The following is a 26214-nucleotide window of genomic DNA, read 5'->3' on the forward strand; positions in this document are numbered from 1 at the left end:
CTGGGCGCCGAAGAATTGATGCTTCTGAACTGTGGTGTTGGAGAAGACTCTTTAGAGTCCCTTGGACTGCAAGGAGATCCAACCAGTCTATTCTGAAGGAGATCAGCCCTGGCATTTCTTTGGAAGGAATGATGCTAAAGCTGAAAGTCCAGTACTTTGGCCACCTCATGCGAAGAGTTGACTCATTGGAAAAGACTCTGATGCTGGGAGGGATTGAGGGCAGGAGGAGAAGGGGACGACAGAGGATGAGATGGCTGGATGGCATCACTGACTCGATGGACGTGAGTCTGAGTGAACTCTGGGAGTTGGTGATGGACAGGGAGGCCTGGCGTGCTGCGATTCATGGGTTCACAAAGAGTCAGACACGACTGAGCGACTGAAATGAACTGAACTGAACTGAAAACCAGGCTAAGTATTTTTGAGACATTTAATCAAAATGTAAGGAAGATGCTATGATTGTCCTTATTTTACAGATGAGGACACTGAGACTTTCAGTCACTCGGGTCATTTTCCTAGTGTCATATCAACAGATTTGAATTCAGATCTCTTTGTTTCCACAGGCTGTTGAAAGTGAAAGTCACTCAGCTGTGTCTGACTCTTTGTGACCCCATGGACTATACAGTCCATGGAATTTTCTAGGCCAGAATACTGGAGCGAGTAGCCTATCCCTTCTTCGGCAGATCTTCCCCACCCAGGAATCAGACTCGGGTCTCCTGCATTGCAGGCAGATTCTTTACCAACTGAGCTATCAGGCTGCTGATAGTGGGTTAAATGATCACTAATCCCTCTCAACTTTAAAGTCTTAGAATTTTATGATTTAACCAAAACCAAAAATGAAGAAGGGGAAGACAAAGAGAAGGCAAGTGCAGGTAGAAGGCTTCCACCCAGAGGACTGGCTCAGGAAGGTTAGCTTCCCTTGGCCTTCGTCTGTTTTTCTCAGGCGACACAGGAGATTGGATGGATGCAGAGGACAGGCAAAAGCCCAAGAATGAGAGCGTTCTGCTCCGTCCAGGCTTTGCAGCAATGAGCCCTACCCTCCCAGGCTCTGCCTTCTCGTGAGGTCTTGGCCGTGGGTTTGCTGTGGAGGACGGGCACCCCATCGATGTGGGTCTGAGGGCCCACTGTAACACTGGCCTGGCTCTAAATAAGTGAAGGGAGCTCCTACCCTCACTCCCAAGGCAAAGAAAGGTGGTTTTATCTTGAAACAAATAATCAAACGGTTTCGCTGGCGGCTCAGTGGTTAAGAGTCTGACTGCCAACACAGGAGACACAAGTTTGATCCCTGGGTGGGGAAGATCTCCAGAAGAAGGAAATGGTAACCCAGTATTCTTGCCTGAGAAATCCCATGAACAGAGGAGCCTGAAGGGCTATAGTCCACAGGGTTCCAAAGAGTTGGAAATGACTTAGCAACTAAAAAAAAAAAAAACAAAACCAGCAATGATCAAAGTGTCTACACCTAATTTTGTGTTTATGGCTTTGTATTGTTTTCCTTATAGAACTCCCCTACTTCTGCTGATTACACAGTCTTCAGGTATGGCAAGGCTATTCTTATTCTGACATTTTTGTTCATGAGAATGCAAGTCATTGAAATAGACTGAAGTAGGGCTCCTTGGCTTTAAAAAATATGGACTGGTTTTAAAGTAATGTTGAATTCAAATCATTTTTCTAGACTCTTCAATAGCTTCCAGAAATAAGGTTCAAAAAACGCACCCATTAGCTATGCAGTTTTTACCAAACTGTGGAAGGCACTATGGAAGGCTTTTGTATTGCTTTAAAAAATGACTGTAGTGTTTTTCCAGTAACTGGTTGATACATATGAAGCTCTTATTTAGGGCTGATCCATGGTCAGTGAGTTTGTTGATAATAGGATTAGTTAGAAGGAATGTAGCCTCAAGTACATAATGTCCCTCTTCACAAGAAAACATTAAAATTACCCCTTTGGGGGGACTTCCCTGACCATCCAGGAGTTAAGACTTTGCCCTCCAGTGCAGAGGGTGTGGGCCTGATCCCTGGTCGGGGAGCTAAGACCCCACATGCCCCATGGCCGCCAAAAAGCCAAAACATAAAAAACATACTGTAACAAGTTCAATCAAGACTTAAAATGGCTCACATTAAAAAATCTTTTTTTAAAAATTGCCTTTTTGTTTTGTTCTCTTTAAATTAGCAATTATTAACATAAATGCCCTGATACAAGCCAAGGAGATTTTCTCCAAAAGCTATTCTTCCCCCCAAGAAAGGTTTTAACTTATGCTCAAGTTTGTGTAAAGTTTCTCATAATTAGTAGTATTCTATTATTTTATCATGAAAACCAAAATCCTCTTTAAAGAACACATGTAAAGCTGACAAAATCTCAATCATTGTTAGTTTTGGATGCTTGTAGAGATCAACTGGGCATGCATCACCAGTAGTTCAGCTGGCAAAGAATCCACCTGCAATGCAGGAGACCCTGGTTTGATTCCTGGGTTGGGAAGATCCCCTGGAGAAGGGATAGGCTACCCACTCCAGTATTCCTGGGCTTCTCTGGTGGCTCAGATGGTAAAGAATCCACCAGCAATGCAGGAGACCTGGGTTTGATCCCTGGGTTGGGAAGATTCCCCTGGAGGAGGGCATGGTAACCCACTCCAGTATTCTTGCCTGGAAAATCCCCATGGACAGAGGACCTTGGAGGGTTACAGTCCATGGGGTCGCAAAGAGTCGGACACGACTGAGTGACTAAGCATAGTGCAGCACAGAGATCAACTGACTAAATGGGAACTTAAAAAAGAGAGAGGCAAGACAGATTTAATCACCACAGTAGAGTTGATTATCTCACATTTGACAACACTATATAACTTTATAACTAATTTAATCATCAATTTGTAAACTTTACAGGAAGTGTTAAATTATGGATGATGCCAATGTATATATATTGAATGTTTTGTACATATATTTATGTTGAATATATATATATATATTGAATTTTTTACAAAGCAATTATCTGGAATACTAGGTGAAAGGATACTTGGACATTGTGGTAAAATTTCCAACAATTATATGCAGATGCAAAAAGGTGTATTTAATTAACACTCAGAAGGAAGTGAAAATTATGTGCTTTGGAAAACTTACAGATGACTTGAAATTATGAAGACACTGAGATAAAACTGTGTAGATACAACTATTCCCTGAATTGGGAAAAGGGTGATTTCTAAATTAGCATGTCTATCCCTTTTAAATGTGCATATGAAACGTATTTCCTAAATATTACATATAATTGACTATTTCACTTACATCTATCAAAGTTTATATATACTGTTAAAAATGAATCCATGAAAAATTTTTTTGGCCGTTCTTGTTGGAAAAAAAAAGGCAGTCCCTTTATATATGAATACAGTCTCCTTATAATGAATAAAAATTTCTGTTAAAACACACCTAATTCAGTTAGGACAGGTGAACTGACTTTGCTGCTGCTAAGTTGCTTCAGTCGTGTCCAACTCTGTGCGACTCCACAGATGGCAGCCCACCAGGCTCCCCCATCCCTGGGATTCTCAAGGCAAGAACACTGGAGTGGGTTGCCATTTCCTTCTCCAATGCATGAGAGTGTAAAGTGAAAGTGAAGTTGCTCAGTTCTGTCTGACTCTTAGCGACCCCATTGGACTATAGCCCACCAGGCTCCTCCATCCATGGGAGATTCCAGGCAAGAGTACTGGAGTGGGGTGCCATTGCCTTCTCTGGAACTGACTTTACATCATGTTAAATATTTGAATTTTCTCCCTAGGAATGAAAAAGTTGTGAACTGCTTACACCAGAATCGTAATGCACTTTTTAGGTTGGTTTGCTTTCCTTGGGGAAGAGGTGGCTCCACTTACTTTGCCAAATGGGGCCAAGATATTCCTAATTTTGTGGAAGGTATGTGAACTTTTATCAGTGAGTAATTTGCAAGGTCAGATAACATGCACATACAAACAATACAGGTTTCTTTACTGGGGGATAGTTAATATTAATAGATACTCAAGATTGCTCAATAATGTGATTTTTCTATTTCCAGAGCAAGAAATTCTGTTATCTTCCGCTACCAAATTAAACATGTTATACCATTGTTAAGGCCAATAGGTCACTGAGATTCTGTTCAGACTCTGTTCAACTTTTTTCTCCCCCTTGTCTCTCTGTCTATTACCCTATCTGTCTTAGGAATTATCTTTCTTTTTTTATTGTTGTTTAGTCTCTAAGTCGTGTCTGACTCTTTTGCAATTCCATGGACTGCAGCCCATCAGCCTCTGTCCATGGGATTTCCCAGGCAAGAACACTGGAGTAGATTGCTATTTCCTTCTCCAAAAGATTTTCCTGACCCAGAGATCAAACCTGCGTCTCATGCATTGGCAAGTAGATTCTTTACCACTGAGCTTATTGATGGACTGTGAACTTGAATTTTTTCTCACAGCAGCATGAAAGTGAATTAAACACCACTCATTTTCTGATTATATTTTCTTATTCCCTGACATGAGTAGCTTAAGATAAGTTGAAAGCTTTGAGGGACAAAACACTGTACCTCTTACCTCTCTGAAACTGTAAGTCGCTCAGTTGTATCCAACTCTTTGGGACCCCCATGGACTGTAGTCTGCCAGGCTCCTCTGTTTACAGGATTCTTTAGGCAAGAATACTGGAGTGGGTTGCCATTTCCTTCTCCAGGGGATCTTCCCCACCCGGGGATCGGACCCAGATCTCCTACTTTGCAGGTAGATTGTTTATAGTCTGAGCCACCACGGAAGTCCCTTATATCTGAGGTCATGGCATCTAATTCTTGGCCGACATTGCAGCACTGTTTTCTAACTTTTGGCTCAGCTGGTAAAGAATCCGCCTGCAAGACCTGGGTTCAGTCCCTGGGTTGGGAAGATCCCCTGGAGAAGGGAAAGGCTACCCACTCCAGTATTCTGGCCTGGAGAATTCCATGGATAGTATAGTCCATGGGATTGCAAAGAGTCAGACACAACTGAGCAACTTGCACTTTTCCAACTTTTCCCTCTCTAGCCCTGTGGGAATACATACAGTGCTACTGACTTCTTGGCCCCTTAAAAGTAAAGCAACTATATTCCAACAGAAATTTAAAAAGAAAAAGTAGGCCTCCACCTGCAGTCTAGAACTTGCAACCTGTACCAGGTAATTTACACATCTCTACAACAGGAAAGAGGCTGGAGAAATCGTACTTCACTTCTCCAGAATTTTCCTTTCTTCAGGGAGGTCCAGGTTGCCCCAGCAGTTCAATGATCCCTTCAAACAGGTACTGTGTGTGTGTGTGTTATTCAGCTTCCCTACCTGTTCAATGAGAGGATTTTTCTGCTGTAAGACATTAAAAAATTTTTTTAAATTGGATTATACTTGATTTACAGTCCTGCGTTAGTTTCACGTGTGCAGCAAAGGGACTCAGTTATACCTGGATTCACTGTTTTCTTTTTTTTCTTTTTTTATGGACACTTTTCCCCATATAGGCTATTACAGAGTATTGAGTAGAGGTCCCTGTGCTATACAGCAGGTTATTATTTATTTTATATTTAGTAGTGTGTATATGTCAATCCCAGTCTTCCAATTTATACCCCTCTTATCCCTTGGTAACCATAAGTTTATTTTTTTACACCTGTGACTCCACATCTGTTTTGTAAATAAGTTCATTTATAGTTTTTTAGATTTCACATATAAGCAATACCATATATTTGTCTTTCTGTGTCTGACTTACTTCACTCAGAGATTGACATCACTAGTGAAGATAATAATCTCTGAGTGAAGCAAGTGTCTGAAGTAGTAAATGTCATCTTTACTAGAGATGACAATCTCTAGGTCCTAGGTCCATTTATGTTGTGGCAAATGGCATTGTTTCATCCTTTTCTTATGGCTGAATTATATTCTCTTTAATTTTTTATTGGAATACAGTTGATTTATAATGCTGTGTAAGGTACTTCTCAGAACTGGAAAGTTGGTTCAATAGCATAATCTAACAAACCATCAAGTATCAATTACTACAGTCTTTTCAATACTACTATTTTGAAATATTTGCTTCAGATTTTATTTTTACTTTTGATTAAGATCTCTATTAATCTTTTAAAAATGCAACTATTTTTAAAATGGTTTTAGATTTATGAAAAATTTGCAAAGTTGTTCTCAACTATCCCTCACCCAGCTTCCTCAATTATCTTCGACGCACAGTTTCATGTCATTATATTTCAGGGACATTTACATGGATTATAATTTCAAATATTAGTTCTTTACCAGTATTTTATCTTGTTTACCTTTCTTGAGTGTCGCCATTTATTCCTGTGTTAGAATACTTTCTGCCTTTTATGATTATCACCTTCTTTTGGGATCTTTTCCTTCTTTCTTTGTTTTCTTATTCCCAGCTCTTTTATTCCTATCCTCCATATCCAGTTAAATACATTGCATCTATTACCTCACAGACAACATTCAGTCATTTTAAAAATCATTTTTGTCCCTTTAATCAATTTCTTTCCAGTATTCTGTCAGCCTTTGTGCAACTGTCTATTTCTGTTCAGGATGTTAAATTTCTGAGTTACAGTGTTTTTCCATATCTGCAATTTCTCATTTGAATTTATATTAGAGTTTTGTATTGTTTGCTTTGCTCTGTGAGCTTTTTAAAAAGCATGTTCAATCTTTAGCTGAAAAAGTTTGACTCTTACTTTCTTCATTTTGTGTGTTATGCTTACTTCTACTCATGATGAAGTACGTTGGGTTTTCCTGACCCCCAAAAACAGGTCATTCTGGAACTTCGAGATGTTTTGAGGAATAAAGTCAAGTTCTAAAACAGTGGGACTCAAATGCTACATTTTTGTAAGGAGGGGATGAGGAAGGAAATGAACTTACATATGCATAAAATACCTTTCAAGGCTTATGTTTATAATTGATACCTTTGATTGCCCCTAGCATATTCAAAAGCAGAGACATTACTTTGCCGACTAAGGTCCATCTAGTCAAGGCTATGGTTTTTCCAGTGTTCATGTATGGATGTGAGAGTTGGACTGTGAAGAAGGCTGGGCACCGAAGAATTGATGCTTTTGAACTGTGGTGTTGGAGAAGACTCTTGAGAGTCCCTTGGACTGCAAGGAGATCCAACCAGTCCATTCTAAAGGAGATCAACCCTGGGATTTCTTTGGAAGGAATGATGCTAAAGCTGAAAGTCCAGTACTTTGGCCACCTCATGTGAAGAGTTGACTCATTGGAAAAGACTCTGATGCTGGGAGGGATTGGGGGCAGGAGGAGAAGGGGACGACCGAGGATGAGATGGCTGGATGGCATCACTGACTCAATGGCCGTGAGTCTGAGTGAACTCCGGGAGTTGGTGATGGACAGGGAGGCCTGGCGTGCTGCGATTCACGGGTTCTCAAAGAATCGGACAAGACGGAGCAGCTGAACTGAACTGAAGAGCAAGATTTGGAGAGATTTTTGCATTGCAAGCCTTTTTGTACCTCTTGAATATTGAACCATGTATGAATTTAAAGTGCCCTGGAAATTAACAAAAAAAGAAAAAAATCTGTAAGAAAAAGCAAACCACCCAGTCAGTTGCTTACTCTGTTTATTAGTTCAAGGGTGCCCTCTTCTGTCACTATAAGTGACGTGCAGTTTATAAATAAATGACAACGTAGAGTTGGGGGGTTCATTCTTCTGATTCTTTGATGCTACCTGGCATCTGTAGGGCTCTTCTCTTCAGCCACTTCCTTCTTTATTTTTGCCATCAGGCCTGCAAGGGACGTCCCTCCCTTTCCAAGGTGCCTCTCTCAGCCACTACAACTCTGCTCTCTCATGCTTTCCAAGCCTCTTTCTCTCCATTTCCAGGTACCAACGCTCTGCCATGGCGGTCTCCCCAAAACCCATGCACTGGAGGAAGAGAGTCCTGCTACTAATATATAAATATATTTTACAAATTATTGAAGGCAATTTCATATGAGGTTTTCAATCAACAGTTGACATAAGATAGATATTTCACATATTTTTCTGACTTTATATAAATGTAACATACTGTAAATGTTCCTCTGAAGCTTGCTTTTTTCTCCTCTGTTTTTTTGAGATCCATCCCTTGGATATGTGACTACTTCACTGGCTTTTAACTAGGAATATATTAGTCCATTGTGTGACTATGTGTCTAGTCTTCTCTTTATAGGGATTGAGGTCTTTTTCTGCTATGTGTAATAACTTCTGTGAGCAGTCTCATATACAGTTGACCTTTAAACAGTGCAGGGGTTAGGGATGATGAAGCTCTGCACAGTTGAAAATCCACGTATAACGAGTAGCTGGCCCTCTGTTTTCAGGGTTCAGCATCTGTGGAATGAACCAGCTGCATTTCTTGTAGTACTGTAGTACTTACTATTGAAAAAACTCTGCATATAAATGGACTCTCCCAGTTCAAACTCTTGTTATTCAAGGGGCAACTGTATCTATACTTAAAGGTGGAATTTCTGGGTATTGGAATAGGAATGTCTCTACTCCAAATCGTCCTCCAAAAGAACTGCAAAGATTTTTACTGCCAAACCAGCACACGAAAATTCGTATCCCTTTATATCCTTGACAACACTGTTATTGCCAAGGCTTTTATTTTTTTGCCAATCTGTGCATGAAATTATTCTGATTTTGTTCTATTATTTCCAGTGTTATTGAGATGTAAATGACTGGATAAGCTTGGAGCTTCCTAGGTGGCGCAGTGGTAAAGAATCCATCTGCTAAGGCAGGAAACGCAAGAGACGCAGGTTCAATCCCTGGATCAGGAAGATCCCTTGGAGGAGGAAATAGCAACTCACTCCAATACTCTTGCCTAAAAAATTCCATGGACAGTGGAGCCTGGCGGGCTACAGTCCACGGGGCTGCAAAGAGTCATACATGACTGAGTGACTGAGCACACGCACACACACACACACGCATGCACATGGTGAATAAGTTTAAGCTGAACCACATAACTTGACATGTATATATTGTGAAATGATCAACATGTAAGTTTAGTTAACATCTATCCTCTCAAATAGTTTCAGCTATCTTTCCTGTGATAATTTTTCTATCTATTCTCTTGGCAATTTTCAATATGCAATATAATATTGTTAACTATAGTCACCATATTGTACATTATATCCCTAGAATGTATTCATAGTAATCAAAATAGTATCCTATTGACATAAAAACAGACACACAGGCAAATGCAATAGAATTGAAAGTCCAGAGATAACCTCCCAAATACACAGTCAACAAACTTTTGACGAGAGCGATATGAAAGTCGCTCAGTTTTGTTGGTTGCTTTGCAACCCCATGGACTATACAGTCCATGGAATTCTCCTGGCCAGAATACTGGAGTGGGCTGCCATGCCCTCCTCCAGGGGATCTTCTCAATGCAGGGATGGAACCCAGGTCTCCTGCATTGCAGGTGGATTCTTTACCAGCTGAGCCACCAGGGAAGCCCACAGAAAAGACAGTCTCTTCAATAAATGGTGCAGGGAAAGCTGGATATTCACAGAAGGATGAAACTCACTCAAAAAATTAACTCAAAAAGAATGAAAGACTCAAACATAAGACCTGAAATCATAAAACTCCTAGAAGGAAACAAAGAAAATCTCCTTGGCATTAATCTTGGTTATGATTTTTCAGAGATGACACCTACAGCCCAAACACAAAAGTAAGATAAATAAATGAGATAACTCCAAACTAAAAAGCTTCTGCACCACAAAAGAATCACCAAAATGAAAAAGCAACTTACCAAATGGGAGAAAATATTTGCAAATAAAAACTCTAAGAAGGAGTTAATAGCTAAAACATATAAGGAACTCATACAACTCAATACCAAAAAACAACAATTTTTAAATTGAATAAACAGAGGAACTGAATAGATATTTTCTGAAAGACAACTTACAAATGGCCAACAGGTGCAAGAAAAGATGCTCAACATCACTCATCATCAGGGAAATGCAAATCAAAACCACAAGCTATCACCTCACACCTGTTAAAATGACGGTTCCCAAAATGACAAAAGATAACAAGTGTTGATGAGGACGTGGGGAAAAGGGAACCCTTGTGCACTGTTGGTAGGAATATGAGTTAGTGAAGTTACTCTGGCAAACAATATGGAAGTTCCTCAAAAAATTAAAAATAGAACTACCATATGATCCAGCAATTCCACTTCTGGGTATATATCGAAAGAAACAAAACTGGTTATCTCAAAGAGATAGCTACACATCCCATGGTCATTAGAGCATTACTTACAATAGCCAAGACATGGAAGCAACCTAAGTGTCCATTGATGGATGAATGATATAGAAAATGTGATATCTAGATAGATAATGAAATAATAGTTAATACTGAGCTGACAAAAAGGAAATCCTGCCATTTGCAACATCATGGATGGAACTTGAGGGCATTGCTGCTGCTGCTGCTAAGTCGCTTCAGTCGTGTCCGACTCTGTGCAACCCCATAGACGGCGGCCCACCAGCCTCCCCCGTCCCTGGGATTCTCCAGGCAAGAACACTGGAGTGGGTTGCCATTTCCTTCTCCAATGCATGAAAGTGAAAAGTGAAAGTGAAGTCGCTCAGTCGTGTCCGACTAGTAGCGACCCCATGGACTGCAGCCTACCAGGCTCCTCTGTCCATGGGATTTTTCCAGGCAAGAGCACTGGAGTGGGGTGCCATCGCCTTCTCCGACTAAGTAAAATAAGTCAGACAAATACTATACGGTATCACTTATATGTGGGATCTAAAAGAACCAATTCAGAGAGGTACAACTTCCAATTGCAAGATAAATTACTCTGATTTTAAATGGAGCAATCCTTGTTATAGGTGAGACTGGCATTTTTCATATATCTGCATAGTTGTTGTTCAGTCGCTCAGTTGAGTCCGACTCCTTGCAACCCCATGGACTGCTGCAGCGAGCCACACCTCCCTGTCCTTCACAATCTCCTGGAGTTTGCTCAAACTCATATTTCTATTTATGCTTCCTTTCCTGTGAGTTTCTCATCAGATTCTTATGCTTACTTTTCCATTTGATTCTCTTCTTTTTACTGATGTATAGAAATTCTGTACATATTTAGGACCCTAATTTTTTAGGTATTGCAGGTTAAAATGTCTTTCCCAGTCGATGCCACCTCTTTCTTTACATGTTGTCTTTTGATTCATGGAAGTCTTAAATTTTAATATAGTCAAGTTTATCTCTCTTAAAGTTTGCACTTCTTACAGCTTACTCTAAAAAGTATACCCTGTCAGTCACAAAGTTATTTGCCAATATTTTCTTCTCTCAATTTTTAAGTATTTTGCCATATTCAAGTTAGAATTGACTTTTCTATATCATGTAAGAGCTAGGTATTTCTTGATTTCACATGAATAATCAGCTGACTTGGTTATTCAGAGACCTACACTTTCCTTCCCACTGATTTTAAATGTCAACACAGTTATAAAGTGAGTTCCCCAGATTCATGTTGATGTATGGCAAAACCAATACAATGCTGTAAAGTAATTAGCCTCTAATTAAAATAAATTTATATTAAAAAAATAAAGTGAGTTCCCACATGTGTGTTGTCTATCTCTAAGCTCTTGATTCTGTGCAATTGGTCTATCTGCCTTTCCCATAAATTTAAGGCACTTCAATGCTTGTCCTTCTCAGCCACCCTTGAAACTTGGTGTCTTATACTCCTGATACAAGCCATGATGGTGTGATCACTCACCTAGAGTCCTGGATATCCTGGAGTGCAAAGTCAAGTGGGCCTTAGGAAGCATCACTACGAACAAAGCTAGCGTAGGTGATGGAATTCCTACTGAGCTGTTTCAAATCCTAAAAGATGATGATGTTAAAGTGCTGCACTCAGTATGCCAGCAAATTTGGAAAACTCAGCAGTGGCCACAGGACTGAAAAAGGTCAGTTTTCATTCCAATCCAAAAGAAAGGGAATGCCAAAGAATGTTCAAACTATGCACCATTGCACTCATTTCACACACTAGTAAAGTAATGCTCGAAATTCTCCAAACTAGGCTTCAACAGCACATGAACCGAGAACTTCCAGATGTTCAAGCTGGATTTAGAAAAGGCAGAGACCAAATTGCCAACATCCGTTGGATCAAAGAAAAGATAAGAGAATTTCAGAAAAACATCTACTTATGTTTCATTGACTACACTAAAGCTTTTGTCTATGTGGATCACGACAAACTGTGGAAAACTCTTAAAGACATGAGAATACCAGACCACCTTACCTGCCTCCTGAGAAACCTATATGCAGGTCAAGACACAACAGTTAGAACCAGACATGGAACAATGGACTGGTTCCAAATAGGGAAGGGAGTACATCAAGGCTGTATATTGCCACCCTGCTTATTTAATTTATATGCGGAGTACATCATGTGAAATCCTGGGCTGGATGAAGCACAATCTGGAATTGAGATTGCTGAGAGAAATATCAGTAACCTCAGTTATGCAGATGACACCACTGTTATGGCAGAAAGTGAAAAGGAACCTCATCAAGAACCTCTGATGGAAGTGAAAGAGGAGAGTGAAAGAGCTGGCTTAAAACTCAACATTCAAAAAACAAAGATCATAGTATTCGGTCCCATCACGTCATGGCAAATAGATGGGAAAACAATGGAAACAGTGACAGAGTTTATTTTCCTGGGCTCCAAAATCACTGCAGATGGTGACTGCAGCCATGAAATTAAAAGACGCTTGCTTCTTGTAAGAAAAGCTGTGACCAACCTAGACAGCATGTTTAAAAGCAGAGACATTACTTTGCTGACAAAGGTCGGTCTCTTGAAAGCTATGGCTTTTCCAGTGGTCATGTATGGATGTGAGAGTTGGACTGTGAAGAAGGCTGAGCGCCGAAGAATTGATGCTTTTGAACTGTGGTGTTGGAGAAGACTCTTCAGAGTCCCCTGTTCTGCAAGGAAATCCAACTAATCAATCCTAAAGGAAATCAGTCCTGAATATTCATTGGAAGGACTGATGCTGAAGCTGAATCTCCAATACTTTGGCCACCTGATGCAAAGAACTGATCCATTGGAAAGGACCCTAATGCTGGGAAAGATTGAAGGCAGGAGGAGAAGGGGATGACAGAGAATGAGATGGTTGGATGGCATCACCGACTCGATGGACATGAGTCTGAGCAAGCTCCGTTAGATGGTGAAGGACAGGGAAGCCTGGTCTGCAGCAGTCCACAGGGTCGCAAAGAGCCAGACACAACTAAGCGACTGAACAACAAGAAGCCGTAGACAGTCATTCTGTTAGCATAGGCTCATGACTGGAATTTTAAATTCCCTCTTATGTTTTTTCTCTTCTAGTTATACCATTTACCTTATTGTGAGTCAAACGGCACACATGTGATTCATCCAGTGTTTCTAAACGTTTTTTAAAAATTCTAAATGTTGGAGAGTATTTTTCAGATATGTAGTCTGCTGTAGCTTGTGTTCACTTAATCAGCAAATTCTAAAATGTTTCTCTCCTTACATTTGACTACTATTATTCACATCTTTGAAACTCTTCCCATCATATTAACATAAGCCCTTTCACAGTATCACAGCAACCCTCGTGCCATCTGCACACATTAACCGCCTTCCTTTACTTCCAGTGCATGCCATACGGCTTGCTGGGAGAGAAAGTCAGTTTGAAGAACCTTTGGAAAGTGACATGCATCAGGTGGTTGATGAAATTGCCTGTGCCCTGCTGCCGATTATCCAGGGTGAAAATTTCGCATTTTTTGGCCACAGGTATTTAACCTCTGTTTTTAATTTTTTTTTTATTGTTGTTGTTGTTGTTGTTAAACCTCTGTTTTGAAAAACATTTGGGGGACTTTTTTCCACCACAGACCCATGGTTAATGTTGTGCTCTGTGTCTTATGGGACGTGTGCCTTTGTTTTAGTTTGGTTTTGATGTTTCGTCACCGCTTGAAAGAATGATTGACTCAGTATGGTTAGAGCTCTTCTCAAATGAGAAAGTCAGACTGAAAGAAGTCCTAGTAGGGACCGAAAAGATAGAAAGGCCTAGTGCTGAAATGAACGAAACCTCTCCTTCAGGAGTGTGTAAATCCTAGGCTTCTCTTGGTATCTTCTCTTTTGAAAATAGCCCCAGCATGTTGGGTAACTCCTACCAGCCATGGCTTTTACAATTGGCCAGTTTGAACAATCGTCTTACTTTTTTTCCCTTTTAGGCAGAAAGCATTAAGATTTGTAAAATCAAGACTCTAGCAGCAACGTATATCCTATTTATTTTTTAAATTAAAAAGGATATAAATAGTATGTATTTCTTAAGCTAGTTCAGTTCAGTTCAGTCGCTCAGTCATGTCCGACTCTTTGCGACCCCATGAATCGCAGCAGGCCAGGCCTCGCTGTCCACCACCATCTCCCGGAGTTCACTCAGACTCACATCCATTGAGTCCGTGATGCCATCCAGCCATCTCATCCTCGGTCGTCCCCTTCTCCTCCTGCCCCCAATCCCTCCCAGCATCAGAGTCTTTTCCAATGAGTCAATTCTTCGCATGAGGTGGCCAAAGTACTGGAGTTTCAGCTTTAGCATCATTCCTTCCAAAGAAATCCCAGGGTTGATCTCCTTCAGAATGGACTGGTTGGATCTCCTTGCAGTCCAAGGGACCCTCAAGAGTCTTCTCCAACACCGCAGTTCAAAAGCATCAATTCTTCGGCGCTCAGCCTTCTTCACAGTCCAACTCTCACATCCATACATGACCACTGGAAAAACCATAGCCTTGACTAGACAGACCTTAGTCGGCAAAGTAATGTCTCTGCTTTTGAATATGCTATCTAGGTTGGTCATAACTTTTCTTCCAAGGAGTAAGTGTCTTTTAATTTCATGGCTGCAGTTACCATCTGCAGTGATTTTGGAGCCCCCAAAAATAAAGTCTGACACTAAGCTGTAGAATTTTAAGGTTAAGTCATAAATATCAGAGTTCTGTCTGCCTCTTACTCAGTTCGACCTTTGGCAACTTCCTTGGGTTTCTGAATTAAGTTTCTTCCTTTGTGAAACTTGAATGATAATGGCTTCATTTCTGAGGATTAAATGAATAATAACCATAAATTACTTGGTATTATGGTAAGGACTCCGTACATTTTGGCTCCTGAATTATATATACACACAGATACGATTGAGCAAAAAAATCGAAGTATCCATTATCCCAGATAATCCTTCAGAATTTTGATGTGGCTCCACAGTATTTTTGCATGTGGGGATCCTATTTTATATTTCTTCCTAATTATTCCCCCCACTTAAACTATTGCTATGGAGATCTGCTATCACTGCAAGATGACTGTCAATTCCTTTTAAGATAATACTTATTTCTATCTTTTTTTCTGTTATAAAAGCACTCTGATGACATTTTTTGTAGAAAATTTAGTATACATTTCTTATAAATTTCTTAAGGATCACATGTTCAGAATTTAGGTTAATGATATACACACTGATAGAGCACTTGACAGAAATTGCCAAATCACCTTCAGTTTACACTCCAGCAGCAATGACCATGGAACTGAGTTTCCTTTGTTCATTGCCTGAAGATATTTGCAAAAAAATGCTCTCGATCAATACTGTCTACAAAATATAACTATATAATGTCTACAGCAGTTCACAAACTTTTTATTCCTGGCATTGCTTTAATACTGGGTTGACCAAAAGGTTTGTTTGGGTGTTTCTGTAACATAGTATGAACAAACCTTTTAGTCAACCCAATACTTCTAGGTGCATTGAGGGGATCAACGAGATTTTATGTGTGGTTTATCTATCAATATTTACCGTATTAGAAAATAAAACTATGAAACTTTCAAGATATTTAACATTAATAATCCCCTTATATGCCGATATAAAGAATACATATTTTATGCAAGACTATATTCTCTCAAAAAAGCACTGTGGGAAGAGTAGCACTATTTTACACTTTGGCACACATTTAATGTCTGGCTTATTAGAAGGCAGCTAAGATTCTCTCTTTTGCATTCCAACTGTGCTGATAACCCATGACATACATAGTATATGGAAAACTCAACTATGCTCTCATAAAAAAAAAAAAGAGAGAGTTTAAAAGGGAAACATTTTAGCAATATTCTAAAAATGGCTTTAACCTCACAGACCACCTGAAAAGGTGACAGGAACTCCTGGAAGTCCCCAGACTATACCTTGAAAACTGCTGATAAATATTAAATACATAGTGATATCTATCTTTCAGGGAGGAAAGGAAATTTAAATTGATTTCAAGACATGGTGGAAATCAGTACTCAATCTTAGTTTGAATTATCTAGGATGTCTTGAAACACTGCTGATGTGGCTGCAAATCATTGAAAACCTACCATTTACAAATAAGTTAGCTATTATTCAACTAATGTAAGCTCTCCTTTGGTCTGTTTCTTGATTGTTGCTGTGTTTATGCTTGTTCTTGTGGATTTCTGATGTATTACCATGAGTTTTGTTGAATAGTTATTATCATGTTTTTCTTCCCCAAATGTAGTATGGGATCTTATACTGCTTTTTTTACTGTGCTACATCTCAAAGAAAAATATAATCTAGAACAGTACATTTATTTGTGTCAAGTATATGCCCTCCTCATGTAAGTAATTTCATTTTCCTTAGGGAGGGTGGTGGAAAGGAGAGAAGTGCAGTGGGGAAATCAAGTCATTGTTTTCCTTTCTGGTGAGTTCTGATCCAGTAGACACGGTGATGAATAAAAGATACTATTGGTTAATGAAACACTCAAATCTCTTTCACTGTCATCTTCTCATCTTTGCTCTGAAATGCACTTGAACTGTTTCCTGGTCAGTGCCTGCACTGGCCAGGGCATCTCTGATGAAAACTATTGATTCTAAGTGTATTTTCCTCCATTTTGAGTCAGCAGAGAACGTTCAGCAAACTAACTGGATCATTCTTTTCTTTTTAATAAAAAAATGTTTGGTTGGTTTTTTTTTTTTTTTTTTTTTTGGCTGTGCTGGGTCCTCATTGCTGTGCACAGCTTCCCCTAAGTTGCAGAGAGCCAGGGCTATTCTCTAGTTGTGGTGCAGGCTTCTCACTGCAGGGGGCTTTGCTGTGGAAAGAGGCTCCAGGGCGCACAGTCTTCAGTAGTTGCTGCACGTGGGCTCAGCAGTTGTGTCACACAGGCTTGGCTGCTCCCCGGCATGTGGGATCTTCCTGGACCAGGGATTGAACCAGTGTGCCCTGCACTACCAAGGCAGATTCTTTTCCGGTGGTCAGGTACTCCTGTCTGCCATCAGGTGATGTTCTGTAAGCACTTCTGTGTCTGAAGGTGTATTCCTGACGTATCCATGGAGAAAGACGTACTCCGCGTCCACCTATGTCTCCGCCATCTTGTTCTCCCCGCAAGGCAGATTCTTAACCCCTGGACCACCAGGGAAGCCCTGATCAGAGAATTCTCAAGTCACCAAAAGGGAGAGTAGAGAGCGTTCAGTGTCTGAACAGGTGTTTTAGATGAAATGTCAGACTAATGTTTTTACTGTTTCATGTCAAAGGCCCAAATTCGTTTCCTCAAAGATGATTTGTGTGAAGAGGAAATTGCCTTTGCACTAAAGAAAATGGGAGGCGTTCCTGAGGATCTTGTTGATGACGAGGAACTGAGTCAAGAATCTGTTACTGGAGTGTTAGCAGATTTTCACATTTTGAATGATGCTATCTAAGTCATTAAGGCACGTTTTCTCTTTTTTAAAAAATAATTATCTATGCAAGACGCAGGTTGGCTGTTCTCTGAGGACGCTTATCCAGGAAGGCAGTTTGACTTGTTTTCTTTTGAGGCCCACCTGTGATATTTTTGCCGCCTTAAAATGGAGCCTGGGCATGGAAATTACATCAATCAAGGATGAACAGGGCATCTTTATCTTTTTTTTAAAAATGTGGTTCAATGTGTGTTGGGTTGGCCAAAAGTTTGTTCGAGTTTTTCCAGAAAATCTTACAAAATCCCCAAATGAACTTTTTGGCCAATCCACTATGCTTTATCACATAAAAAAACATTAGTTGAATAAATTACTAATGTCAAAGGATGCTCATCTTCTTAGGGGAACAGCAGAAGGGGATCCCTACTTATTAAATATGTGGAGGTGATTCAGGACAAGGGAGTGATTTGCTTCTTGGGGGAATTTTGTTCCAGAACTCATTTGGCTCCATGACACCTGACTATTCCTGTCTCCTAAGAGGTCTCATTGACATTTGATTCTTCTAATAGGACTGAAGTCCTAATGTTCCAGATACTGGCCCTAATAAACTGAAACCACAAGGTTCTCCCTTTTCTAACCTCCCCACAGGCCAGCATTTGGCCCTCAGGCACTATTATATACCATCATGCATTTCTTCAATTTTATCTGGCTCTTGTCTCCTTTGGGGAGGAGCCGGACACACGGGTCTGAGTTCCTTTTCTTTCTGCCACAAAGCCTGGAGCTGAACCTAGGGCCTCCACAGGCAGTGCCTGTGAGTAGAAGTTTATACAAATAGCTTCTAAAAAGAAAAAAAGTGGAGCAGACCTGAAGCACCTTGAGAACAGGGACAATCCTGTTCATTTTTATCACATCTCTGCGTTCACGCCAATGCCCACCTCTACTCCACCATTAGGGCCACTAGCTGCCCCAGTCTGTCATCTCTCTCCGTTTCTACCCCAACCATCTGAGCAAATGTGGTCCCCACAGGGCTGTGCTGTCTGTCTTCCTGGCTTAGCATAGAGTCAGAATCCAAGAAACACCATTCCAAGTCTGACATCCCCTACCCCCACCAAAGGAAACGCAATCCAAAGCACTATGGACATTAGTGAAATAGTGTAGGCAAAAGCTGCTTTTTAATTAAGTCTCGTACAAACATGCCTTCTGTGGAGGCTATTCACCAGGATCCAGACCCCTGGCCTAGTGGCTGTGAGATTTGGACCCAGGGTCCCGTCTCTCAGAGGAAGGGATGCTGAGAGTAAACCCCTCAAAGTGTGGTGGGTAAGGATGCAAGGAGGTCGTGTTTAGGAGACGCCGTGGATACGGCACACAACAAACCACCCTTGATTTTTAAAAATCCAACCCAATAATTCACTACCAGAGGTTCTGGTGACTTTGGGGAATTAACATTTGTTAAGAAGAACCCTGAGTGTTGGAAAGGGAGCCAAGGTTCAACAACAGACCCCGAGAGAAATTGAAATAGAGAAGTTCATGACTCATGGGTCGTGGAGGAGGTCCACAGCGCACCTAGTGGAGCCACATGGGGAGGTCAAGGCCGACTGCAGGCAGAGAGGTGGCTGGACCTGATGGACATGCCCTTAGGCGTGGGTGGAGAGCTTTGGGGTTCCCCGGCTAAGTCAGGATTGGTCAATTAGAACCCCAAAGAGCTGGTTTTGGTAAACTTCATGGGAGGTTTATCTAAAAGGTACACAAGGGAAGTCTCTAGGGGGCCCAGAGCAGCTGTCACCTAAGCCGCTGGGGGAGGGTCACAACAGGAACTCACCCGTTTGTGATTCTGCACGTGCTCCAGGAGGACTGAGTGTAAGGTCCAGGCTCTCACAAGCTGCCTGGCTGCACAGCATGGCTGCTGAGGCACCAACATTATAAAGCAGTTTAGCTAAACTCTCAAGAGCTCTCAAAAGAAACCTCCCCCAGACTGAAAATAAAAGTCACTCACAAGGATATTCCACTCGCAGAATTTAAAAAAAAAAAAAAAAAGTGTTTTAACAGTCTCACCCTCTCCGCAGCGAATCAAATCTCAGGAGCTACTTACAAGGATTCACATCCTCTCTTCAGATCTCAATGTCCTAAGCTTGTTCTGGATTCTCTTCATTCTGCTTCTGCTCCTTCCCCTTCCTCGGTCTGCTTTCCTCTCTCCACCTCTCTGCAGCACTCAGCTTTTCCCAACATACAGGAAATCAGGCCTGGAGTGTCCCTCCACCCTCTCCTTGCCCATCACCCACCCCCCAAGGCTCAAAGCCTGGAGGTCAAAAGAAAAATCCGAGGCAGGAGGGAAGGCTTTGCAGCTCCACTTCACTCAAGCTGTCCTCCTGTCCTACTCGGACGAACACACAGTCCTCTTCTCTCTCTGGGACCCTGACAACACACACGTCAGGCTGTCTGTCATCATCCCAGGGCTCTCAGATGTTCTCCTTAAAAAATTTTTTTTCTTTTCATTTCTCTTTGGATCATTTCTATTAACCATCTTCACGATGACTTTGCTCAGCTGTATCAAATCTACTGATGAGTTTGTCAAAGGAATGCCCTATTGCTGCTCCTGCTTATTTCTAGAATTTCTTTTGGACTCTTTCTTGCAGTCTTCACCTCTCTAGTGAACTTCCCTATTTGTTCACACATGTCGATCTTTCTTGTGAAACCCTTTGGCATCTCCATCATAGCGACTGTCAAGCCCTTGTCTGACAATCCCAACATCTGGGTCTTATTTGAGTCTTGTGCATGTGTGCTAAGTCACTTCAGTCATGTCTGACTCTGTGCAACCCTATGGACTCTAGTCTGCCAGGCTCCTCTGTCCGTGGGGTTCTCCGGGCAAGAATACTGGAGTGGGTTGCCATGACCTCCTCCAGGGGATCTTTGCCACCCAGGGATTGAACCGGAGTCTTTTATGTCTCCTGCTTTGGCAGGGGGGTAACTTACCACTGGGCCACCTGGGAAGCCCATTTAAATCTTATTCTTGTAATTACTTTGCCTCTTGACAATGGAGTCATTTCTTGCTTTTTGTGTCTGATCATCTTTTTTTAATTTAAAGCTAGGTATCATGCATAAAACAGATATTCTATTGAAAAATATCATGCATGAAACTAACATAAACATATTTTATGATTTGAGCACATCTCCTCTGGCAGGCCATGAATGTGGGGAGTTGGGTCAGTCCAGACTGGAGCTGAGCTGAGTTTCAGTTTTGTTGCTACTATGGGTACACTTCAGGGCAATGGTTCTCCCAAGTTACTGTGTGCTTACTGTGGAGACTGGACTGGAGAATTTTTCTCAATTTTTCTGTCTCTCTCCAGGCTCTCCCCACTGACAGCTGTAGTTTGGCCCCCTGTGTGTGATGCTAGCCTCTGAGGTAACAAGGGGAGCTGTTGGATATCCGAGCCAATCTTCAGCTTCAGTCTTAGTCAGGTCCTCTGTGTCTAGGCCTTGTGGGTGGGTCTGGTGGGTATTGGGTGGAAGTTTCCAGTCCCTCCCCAGTAGTAGAAGACTTTGCCTTGGCTTTTGTATAGAATTGGGGGCCTGGTGGCTCAGCTGGTAAAGGATCCACCTCAATGCAGGAGACCCCAGTTTGATTCTTGGGTCACAAAGATCCCTTGGAGAAGGGATAGGCTACCCACTCCAGTATTCTTAAGCTTCCCTGGTGGCTCAGATGGTAAAGAATCTGCCTGCCTGTGGGAGAACTGGGTTTGATCCCTGGGTTGGGAAGATCCTCTGGAGGAGGACATGGCAACACACTCCAGTATTCTCACTTGGAGAATCCCAATGGACAGAGGAGCCTGGCAGGCTACAGTCTATGGCGTTGCAAGGATTCAGACACAACTGAGTGACTAAGCACAGCACAGGGGGCCCAAGACCCTTCCCATTCCTTCCCCCAGGGTAGAGGGTTATGCTTCCATCCCCTACATCCATGGGTCTTCCCATGTGCCCTGGGTGGGGGGCGTGGAGGGGGAGTGTTTGATGCCCCTGCTCCAGCAACTGAGATTTCCGCTTGGCAGGAGGGGAGGACTTGACTGGGGGCAGGGTTAGTGTCCATCTGATGGTCACATCCCATTTCCTGCTGCCCACCTGCCCTGGAGAGAGGGCTATTTCTGACCTTCTGCCTTGTTCCTAGTCTTTCTCATGAACCCCTAGTGGGGGCCATGGACAGAAGCCTGTCAGTGTGAACTGCATCTGACACATCACCCCATGCTTGGTCCCCAGCACCTGAACATTTGTAGCTGGTTCCTTCTCACCCACATGGACAGCAGACACCCCTTCATCCTGTGCTCTGCCCACATGAGCCAGTCCATGTGACCCATCTCTCCTTAGAAGGGCTCAATTTTCCTTGGAGTTCGGTTTCTGGTTTGCCTTGCAAACTCAGCTTCCCGATGAGTTCAAGAATTTATGGTTTTGCAGTTTGTAGGGCTTTTTTCTTTGTTAGGCTACAAGTTGCGCTCCTGGTTTTCTACATTCCAGGCAGAAGTGGGAATTCTTGCCCGGACTATTGAAAGAGACAATCCTTTGTCCCCTTCAGTCTGCTCCACACATTGTACCAAAACGGATGACTGTCAAGTCCAGTCATGATGTGCCTTGCACTAAATCCTCCTGGTGGCTTCCTGACTCTCTTAGGATGACCAAATCCCTTCAGGAGACCTACACGTGGCCCTTGCTTGCTTATTATTATTTCTTTTTGGGCACACCACGTTGCATGTGGGATCCTAGTTTCCTGACCCAGGATTGAACCTGCACCCCTTGCATTGGAAGCTTGGAGTCCTAACCACTGGACCACAGGGAAGTTCTCTTGCTTGCTTCTTTGACCTCAATTTATCCCAATTCTCCATTCACTCATGGAACACAAACCGTTTGGTTTGTGCTCACCTGGTCCCTCTTCCCCTACCATCTCTCTGCCCGTTGCCAAGTTTTTCCTATCTATTCAGATCTCAAGTCTAACTCCATGTTCCAGGGAGTCCCTACTTGATGTCACTCCACCCTCACTTGTCAAGTGTTCACAGATCACCCTGAACTTGGTGACTCATCTGTTCAATCGTCTGGTGACTTCATTAATGTCTGTCTCCCCAGCCAGTCTCTCAGCGGCAGGAGGAAAGGGACCGTGCTTACCCAAGTGTCCCTAGGGAGTAACACAGCACCCAGCACCAGCTCAGCGAATGGTTTCCTGCTGTTGTGATGAAACTGAGAATCAGCAGAATCAACTCAGGGGCCCTATGTCCATAAATCTGCTTCTGTTCTGTACACAGCAACCCTCTGCCAAACAATGGAGGGCTGGGGGATAGAGAGGTGGCCATTTCAGGGAAATGACAGTTAAAGATACTATATAGCTAGTCCCATTTTGTGTTGGACTGGGTACCCAGGTGCCACCTAACTGCACCTGACTGTTCTAGAAGCCAGAAGATCTTGGAAAATAACCTGGACCACAGTGACTCTCAGACAGGTGCTGACATGTATATGCGCCATGGATTAAAAAAAATAAAATGTTTATATTGCTGTAAACAGTAAAAGGGAAGAAAGTGAGGACTTGTTTGATTTAAATGAGCTTATTAATAGGAAAAGATTCTAGGGGGTGTCTATTATGAAATGTTACTAACCAGCTCCTTTATATTTGCAGCTGTGACACACCCTCTAAGACTCGTCTTTCTTGTGACATAACATGCTTTTCTGGATCTGAAGATATACCAGTGGTTATGGAAGGCGAAATGATTTTGATGGTTTGAGGTGCTTTATTGAGATATCTGATGATTTCCATACCAGAGGTGCTGGCATGCCTTACAGCACAGATCTGTACTAGTATATAAATCCAGTCACACACTTTTTTTCATACACTACAAGGGGATGTGTAATATCCATGCTTCTTTTTTATCCTTAAACTATTGCCATACTTCAAGTAAGTGTCTTTTTTAAACAATTCACTTGTATAAAAATGGTCTGGTCAGTATAGGGCACAAACGCCAAACAAAAGTATTAGTGTTAACAACAACAAAACTCTCAACTGGCAGTTACATGGAGTAGAAAAGTGGTCCCAGTTTTATCTAGTGTAAATGGAGAGATGTCAGTGGTGTGTAAAATGAGAGAAGGCAGGTGGTACTGCTGTGTACTGATAGGTCTCTGAGAGATTAAAAATTCAGGATGCACGGAACATGAGTCCATGGAAGTAACCCTACCACTAGTGTGCTCTTAGAAAAGTAACACCCGGAAGTAAATCTGTGGGTGGTGGCGTCATCTGTTATTAAATACAATTCTGTTTTTTCAGCCTGGAAAGATGTAACCAGTGGAAGTGTTGTGCTTCCAGGACGCCACTTCTATCTTCTGGAACCTTCCAACACAAGCTTCATCAAGAATTACCTAACCAAGACTCTAGAACTATCAGTGCTCGCCTCTTGACAGATATCTCCCCTTCTTGGCCTTAAAACAGTCCAGTTGATTGTCTGCTACTCATCTCCAGTTTTTCAGAGTAGCTTAGGAGTTTGTTTCAGAGATTGGAAAATGATACATTTGCTGCTGTCAGGGTGATGTGTTATCTACAAATGTATTTCCCCACAGAGCATTTACGTATCTGGGGGATGAAAGACGAATGGGTCAAGAATACTTCCAGGAGGGTCTTTCTTCTTTGTATTAGAATCTCATTTGAGTCTCATCTGTGGAAGGTTTGTCAATGAAATTCCTGCTTGGTCAATGATTCATTTCTTCCTTTTGGTTATTCTGATAGTGAAAATCACAGACAGGGGAAGTGCTTGAGATGAAATGACTATTTCATTAACACACTGTGGCCCAAAGCCTGATCTCACCTTTTGAAATGTGCCCCATTCCGTGAGGAAATGTAGCCTACTGTTAAAATAAGACAGCCCCGAATAATCATTGCTGCCTGTCCTGCCAAGTCCCTGGAATGCCCGTAGCCTTCTTAGGTTCTCTCCTAAGGCGATCCTCCAACCTGGATTGCCTGTTGTCTCTGTGTGTTTCTGCTGCTCTTTATGCAAGGACCAACTGGGACTCAGGGCAACTGTTTGGGGTCTAGCCCTTGGTGTACAGAGGGTCACACACAAATGCTAGACCCAACAGGCTGCCTCAGCTTCAGGTGTGATCATCTGAATCAGACAGAGAAAGAAAGCACACCAGTTGGAAACAGACAGGAAAGAAAAGGGAAAAAATTAAATAGGAGAATGACTTGAGTCAGAGCAATGGCAGAACACCACTGGTAGGATTCACAGATGCCTACTGCCCAGGATGGAGAGGCACCACATCCCCAGGGCTATGTGGGTCCTGCCATCTCTGCCAAGTCCCAAACTGTGTGTGTCTCTTGGAATCCTATGTGTTCAATTGGCACCTTGATTTGTTATCTCCGTCTTCACAATAAAGCTCCTACTTCATGCAACCAGTGTCTCTTCCTTACGGCTTCAAATGCTTGACACAGCTTGACACACTAAAATGTCACCTTCTAAAGCACGGATGTGTTTGGGATCACATAATAGGGGGTTGTGTTTTTGTTGGTTTAAAAATAGTATATAGAGAATATTAGTGAGTAAGATTAAGGGAAATGCACACAAGAGGGATTTTTTAGAATGTATCATTCTTTTTAATATTTATTTATTTCCTTGGCTGCAGCGGGTCTTAGTTGCAGCATGTGGGATCTAATTCCCTGACCAGAGATCAAACTTGGGCCACTGCATTGGGACCTCTGAGTCTTAGCTACTGGACCACTAGGGAAGTCCCCATTGTTTCTTTTTAACAAAGTGAAAATAATACAAAATTCATTGTGGCAGGGAGAAGGGTTTTGAGTTAGAATTCATGTAATACATTTGAGCTAAAGGTAACCTCAAGAAATTATGTTCCCTGTTTAGTACGCACTGAACTGTGCTTTACTCCTTGGTAGGGTACAGGGCTCCATTCTGGAAGGATTGGTGGTAAAGGAATCTAGATTTGTGATTACTCATTCGAACAACCTGTAGTTACTACAGTCCACAAATAGGAATCTCATGATGCAGCCAACACCAGGCTTTTGGGGTGGAGGTGAGGTCCACGCAGGAACAGCTCGAAGAGTTTCTGAGCCCTCCGCTGGAAGAGGGTGTTGACTTCATCGTGGAAGACTTCTGTCTTTAGGCAACACTTAGTAGAGAGGAGAATCACTTTAACTTTCCAACCTTTTCCAGATTAGAAATCAAGCTAGATTTGTTTTTTATTAAACTTTTTATTTTGAGAGAACTGTAGATTCACATGGGGTGCTAAGAAACAACACAGAGCTCCCCAGTTTCCCCAGATGGCAACATCGTGGGAAATTCTAGGGTCACTGCCCAACCAGGGGATGACATTGATACAGAATATCTCATCACCAACGGATCCCTCCTGCTGGCCTTGTAACATCCTCCCCCATTCCCCTCCTCCTTGGCAATCCCTGTTCAGTCCTCAAGGTTTGTAATTTTGCCAATTCAAGAATGTTACATAAACAGGACCATACAATATACAACCTTTTGGGACTGGCTTTTTTTTCACCCAACATAATTCCCTGAAAATTCATCTAGCCGATCCAAAAATTTTTTTTTTAAGTCACATGAAATCAATCTCTTACACAACATCAAACCTACACCCTTCAG

At 42.0% G+C, this 26214-nt stretch overlaps 1 protein-coding gene across 1 annotated transcript; it reads left to right on the forward strand.

The window, feature by feature from the left end:
* The first annotated feature begins 833 nt into the window (after nt 1-833).
* On the forward strand, nt 834-24010 carry OLAH (oleoyl-ACP hydrolase). Its single transcript, XM_068986755.1, has 7 exons — nt 834-905; nt 1497-1531; nt 3755-3885; nt 13558-13696; nt 16438-16536; nt 23238-23320; nt 23880-24010. Exons 1-7 carry the CDS (start codon nt 834-836, stop codon nt 24008-24010), a joined length of 690 nt encoding a protein of 229 aa, XP_068842856.1.
* Nucleotides 24011-26214: the final 2204 nt, after the last annotated feature.

Source organism: Capricornis sumatraensis, chromosome 15 (assembly GCF_032405125.1).
Source record: "Capricornis sumatraensis isolate serow.1 chromosome 15, serow.2, whole genome shotgun sequence".
NCBI lineage: Eukaryota > Metazoa > Chordata > Mammalia > Artiodactyla > Bovidae > Capricornis > Capricornis sumatraensis.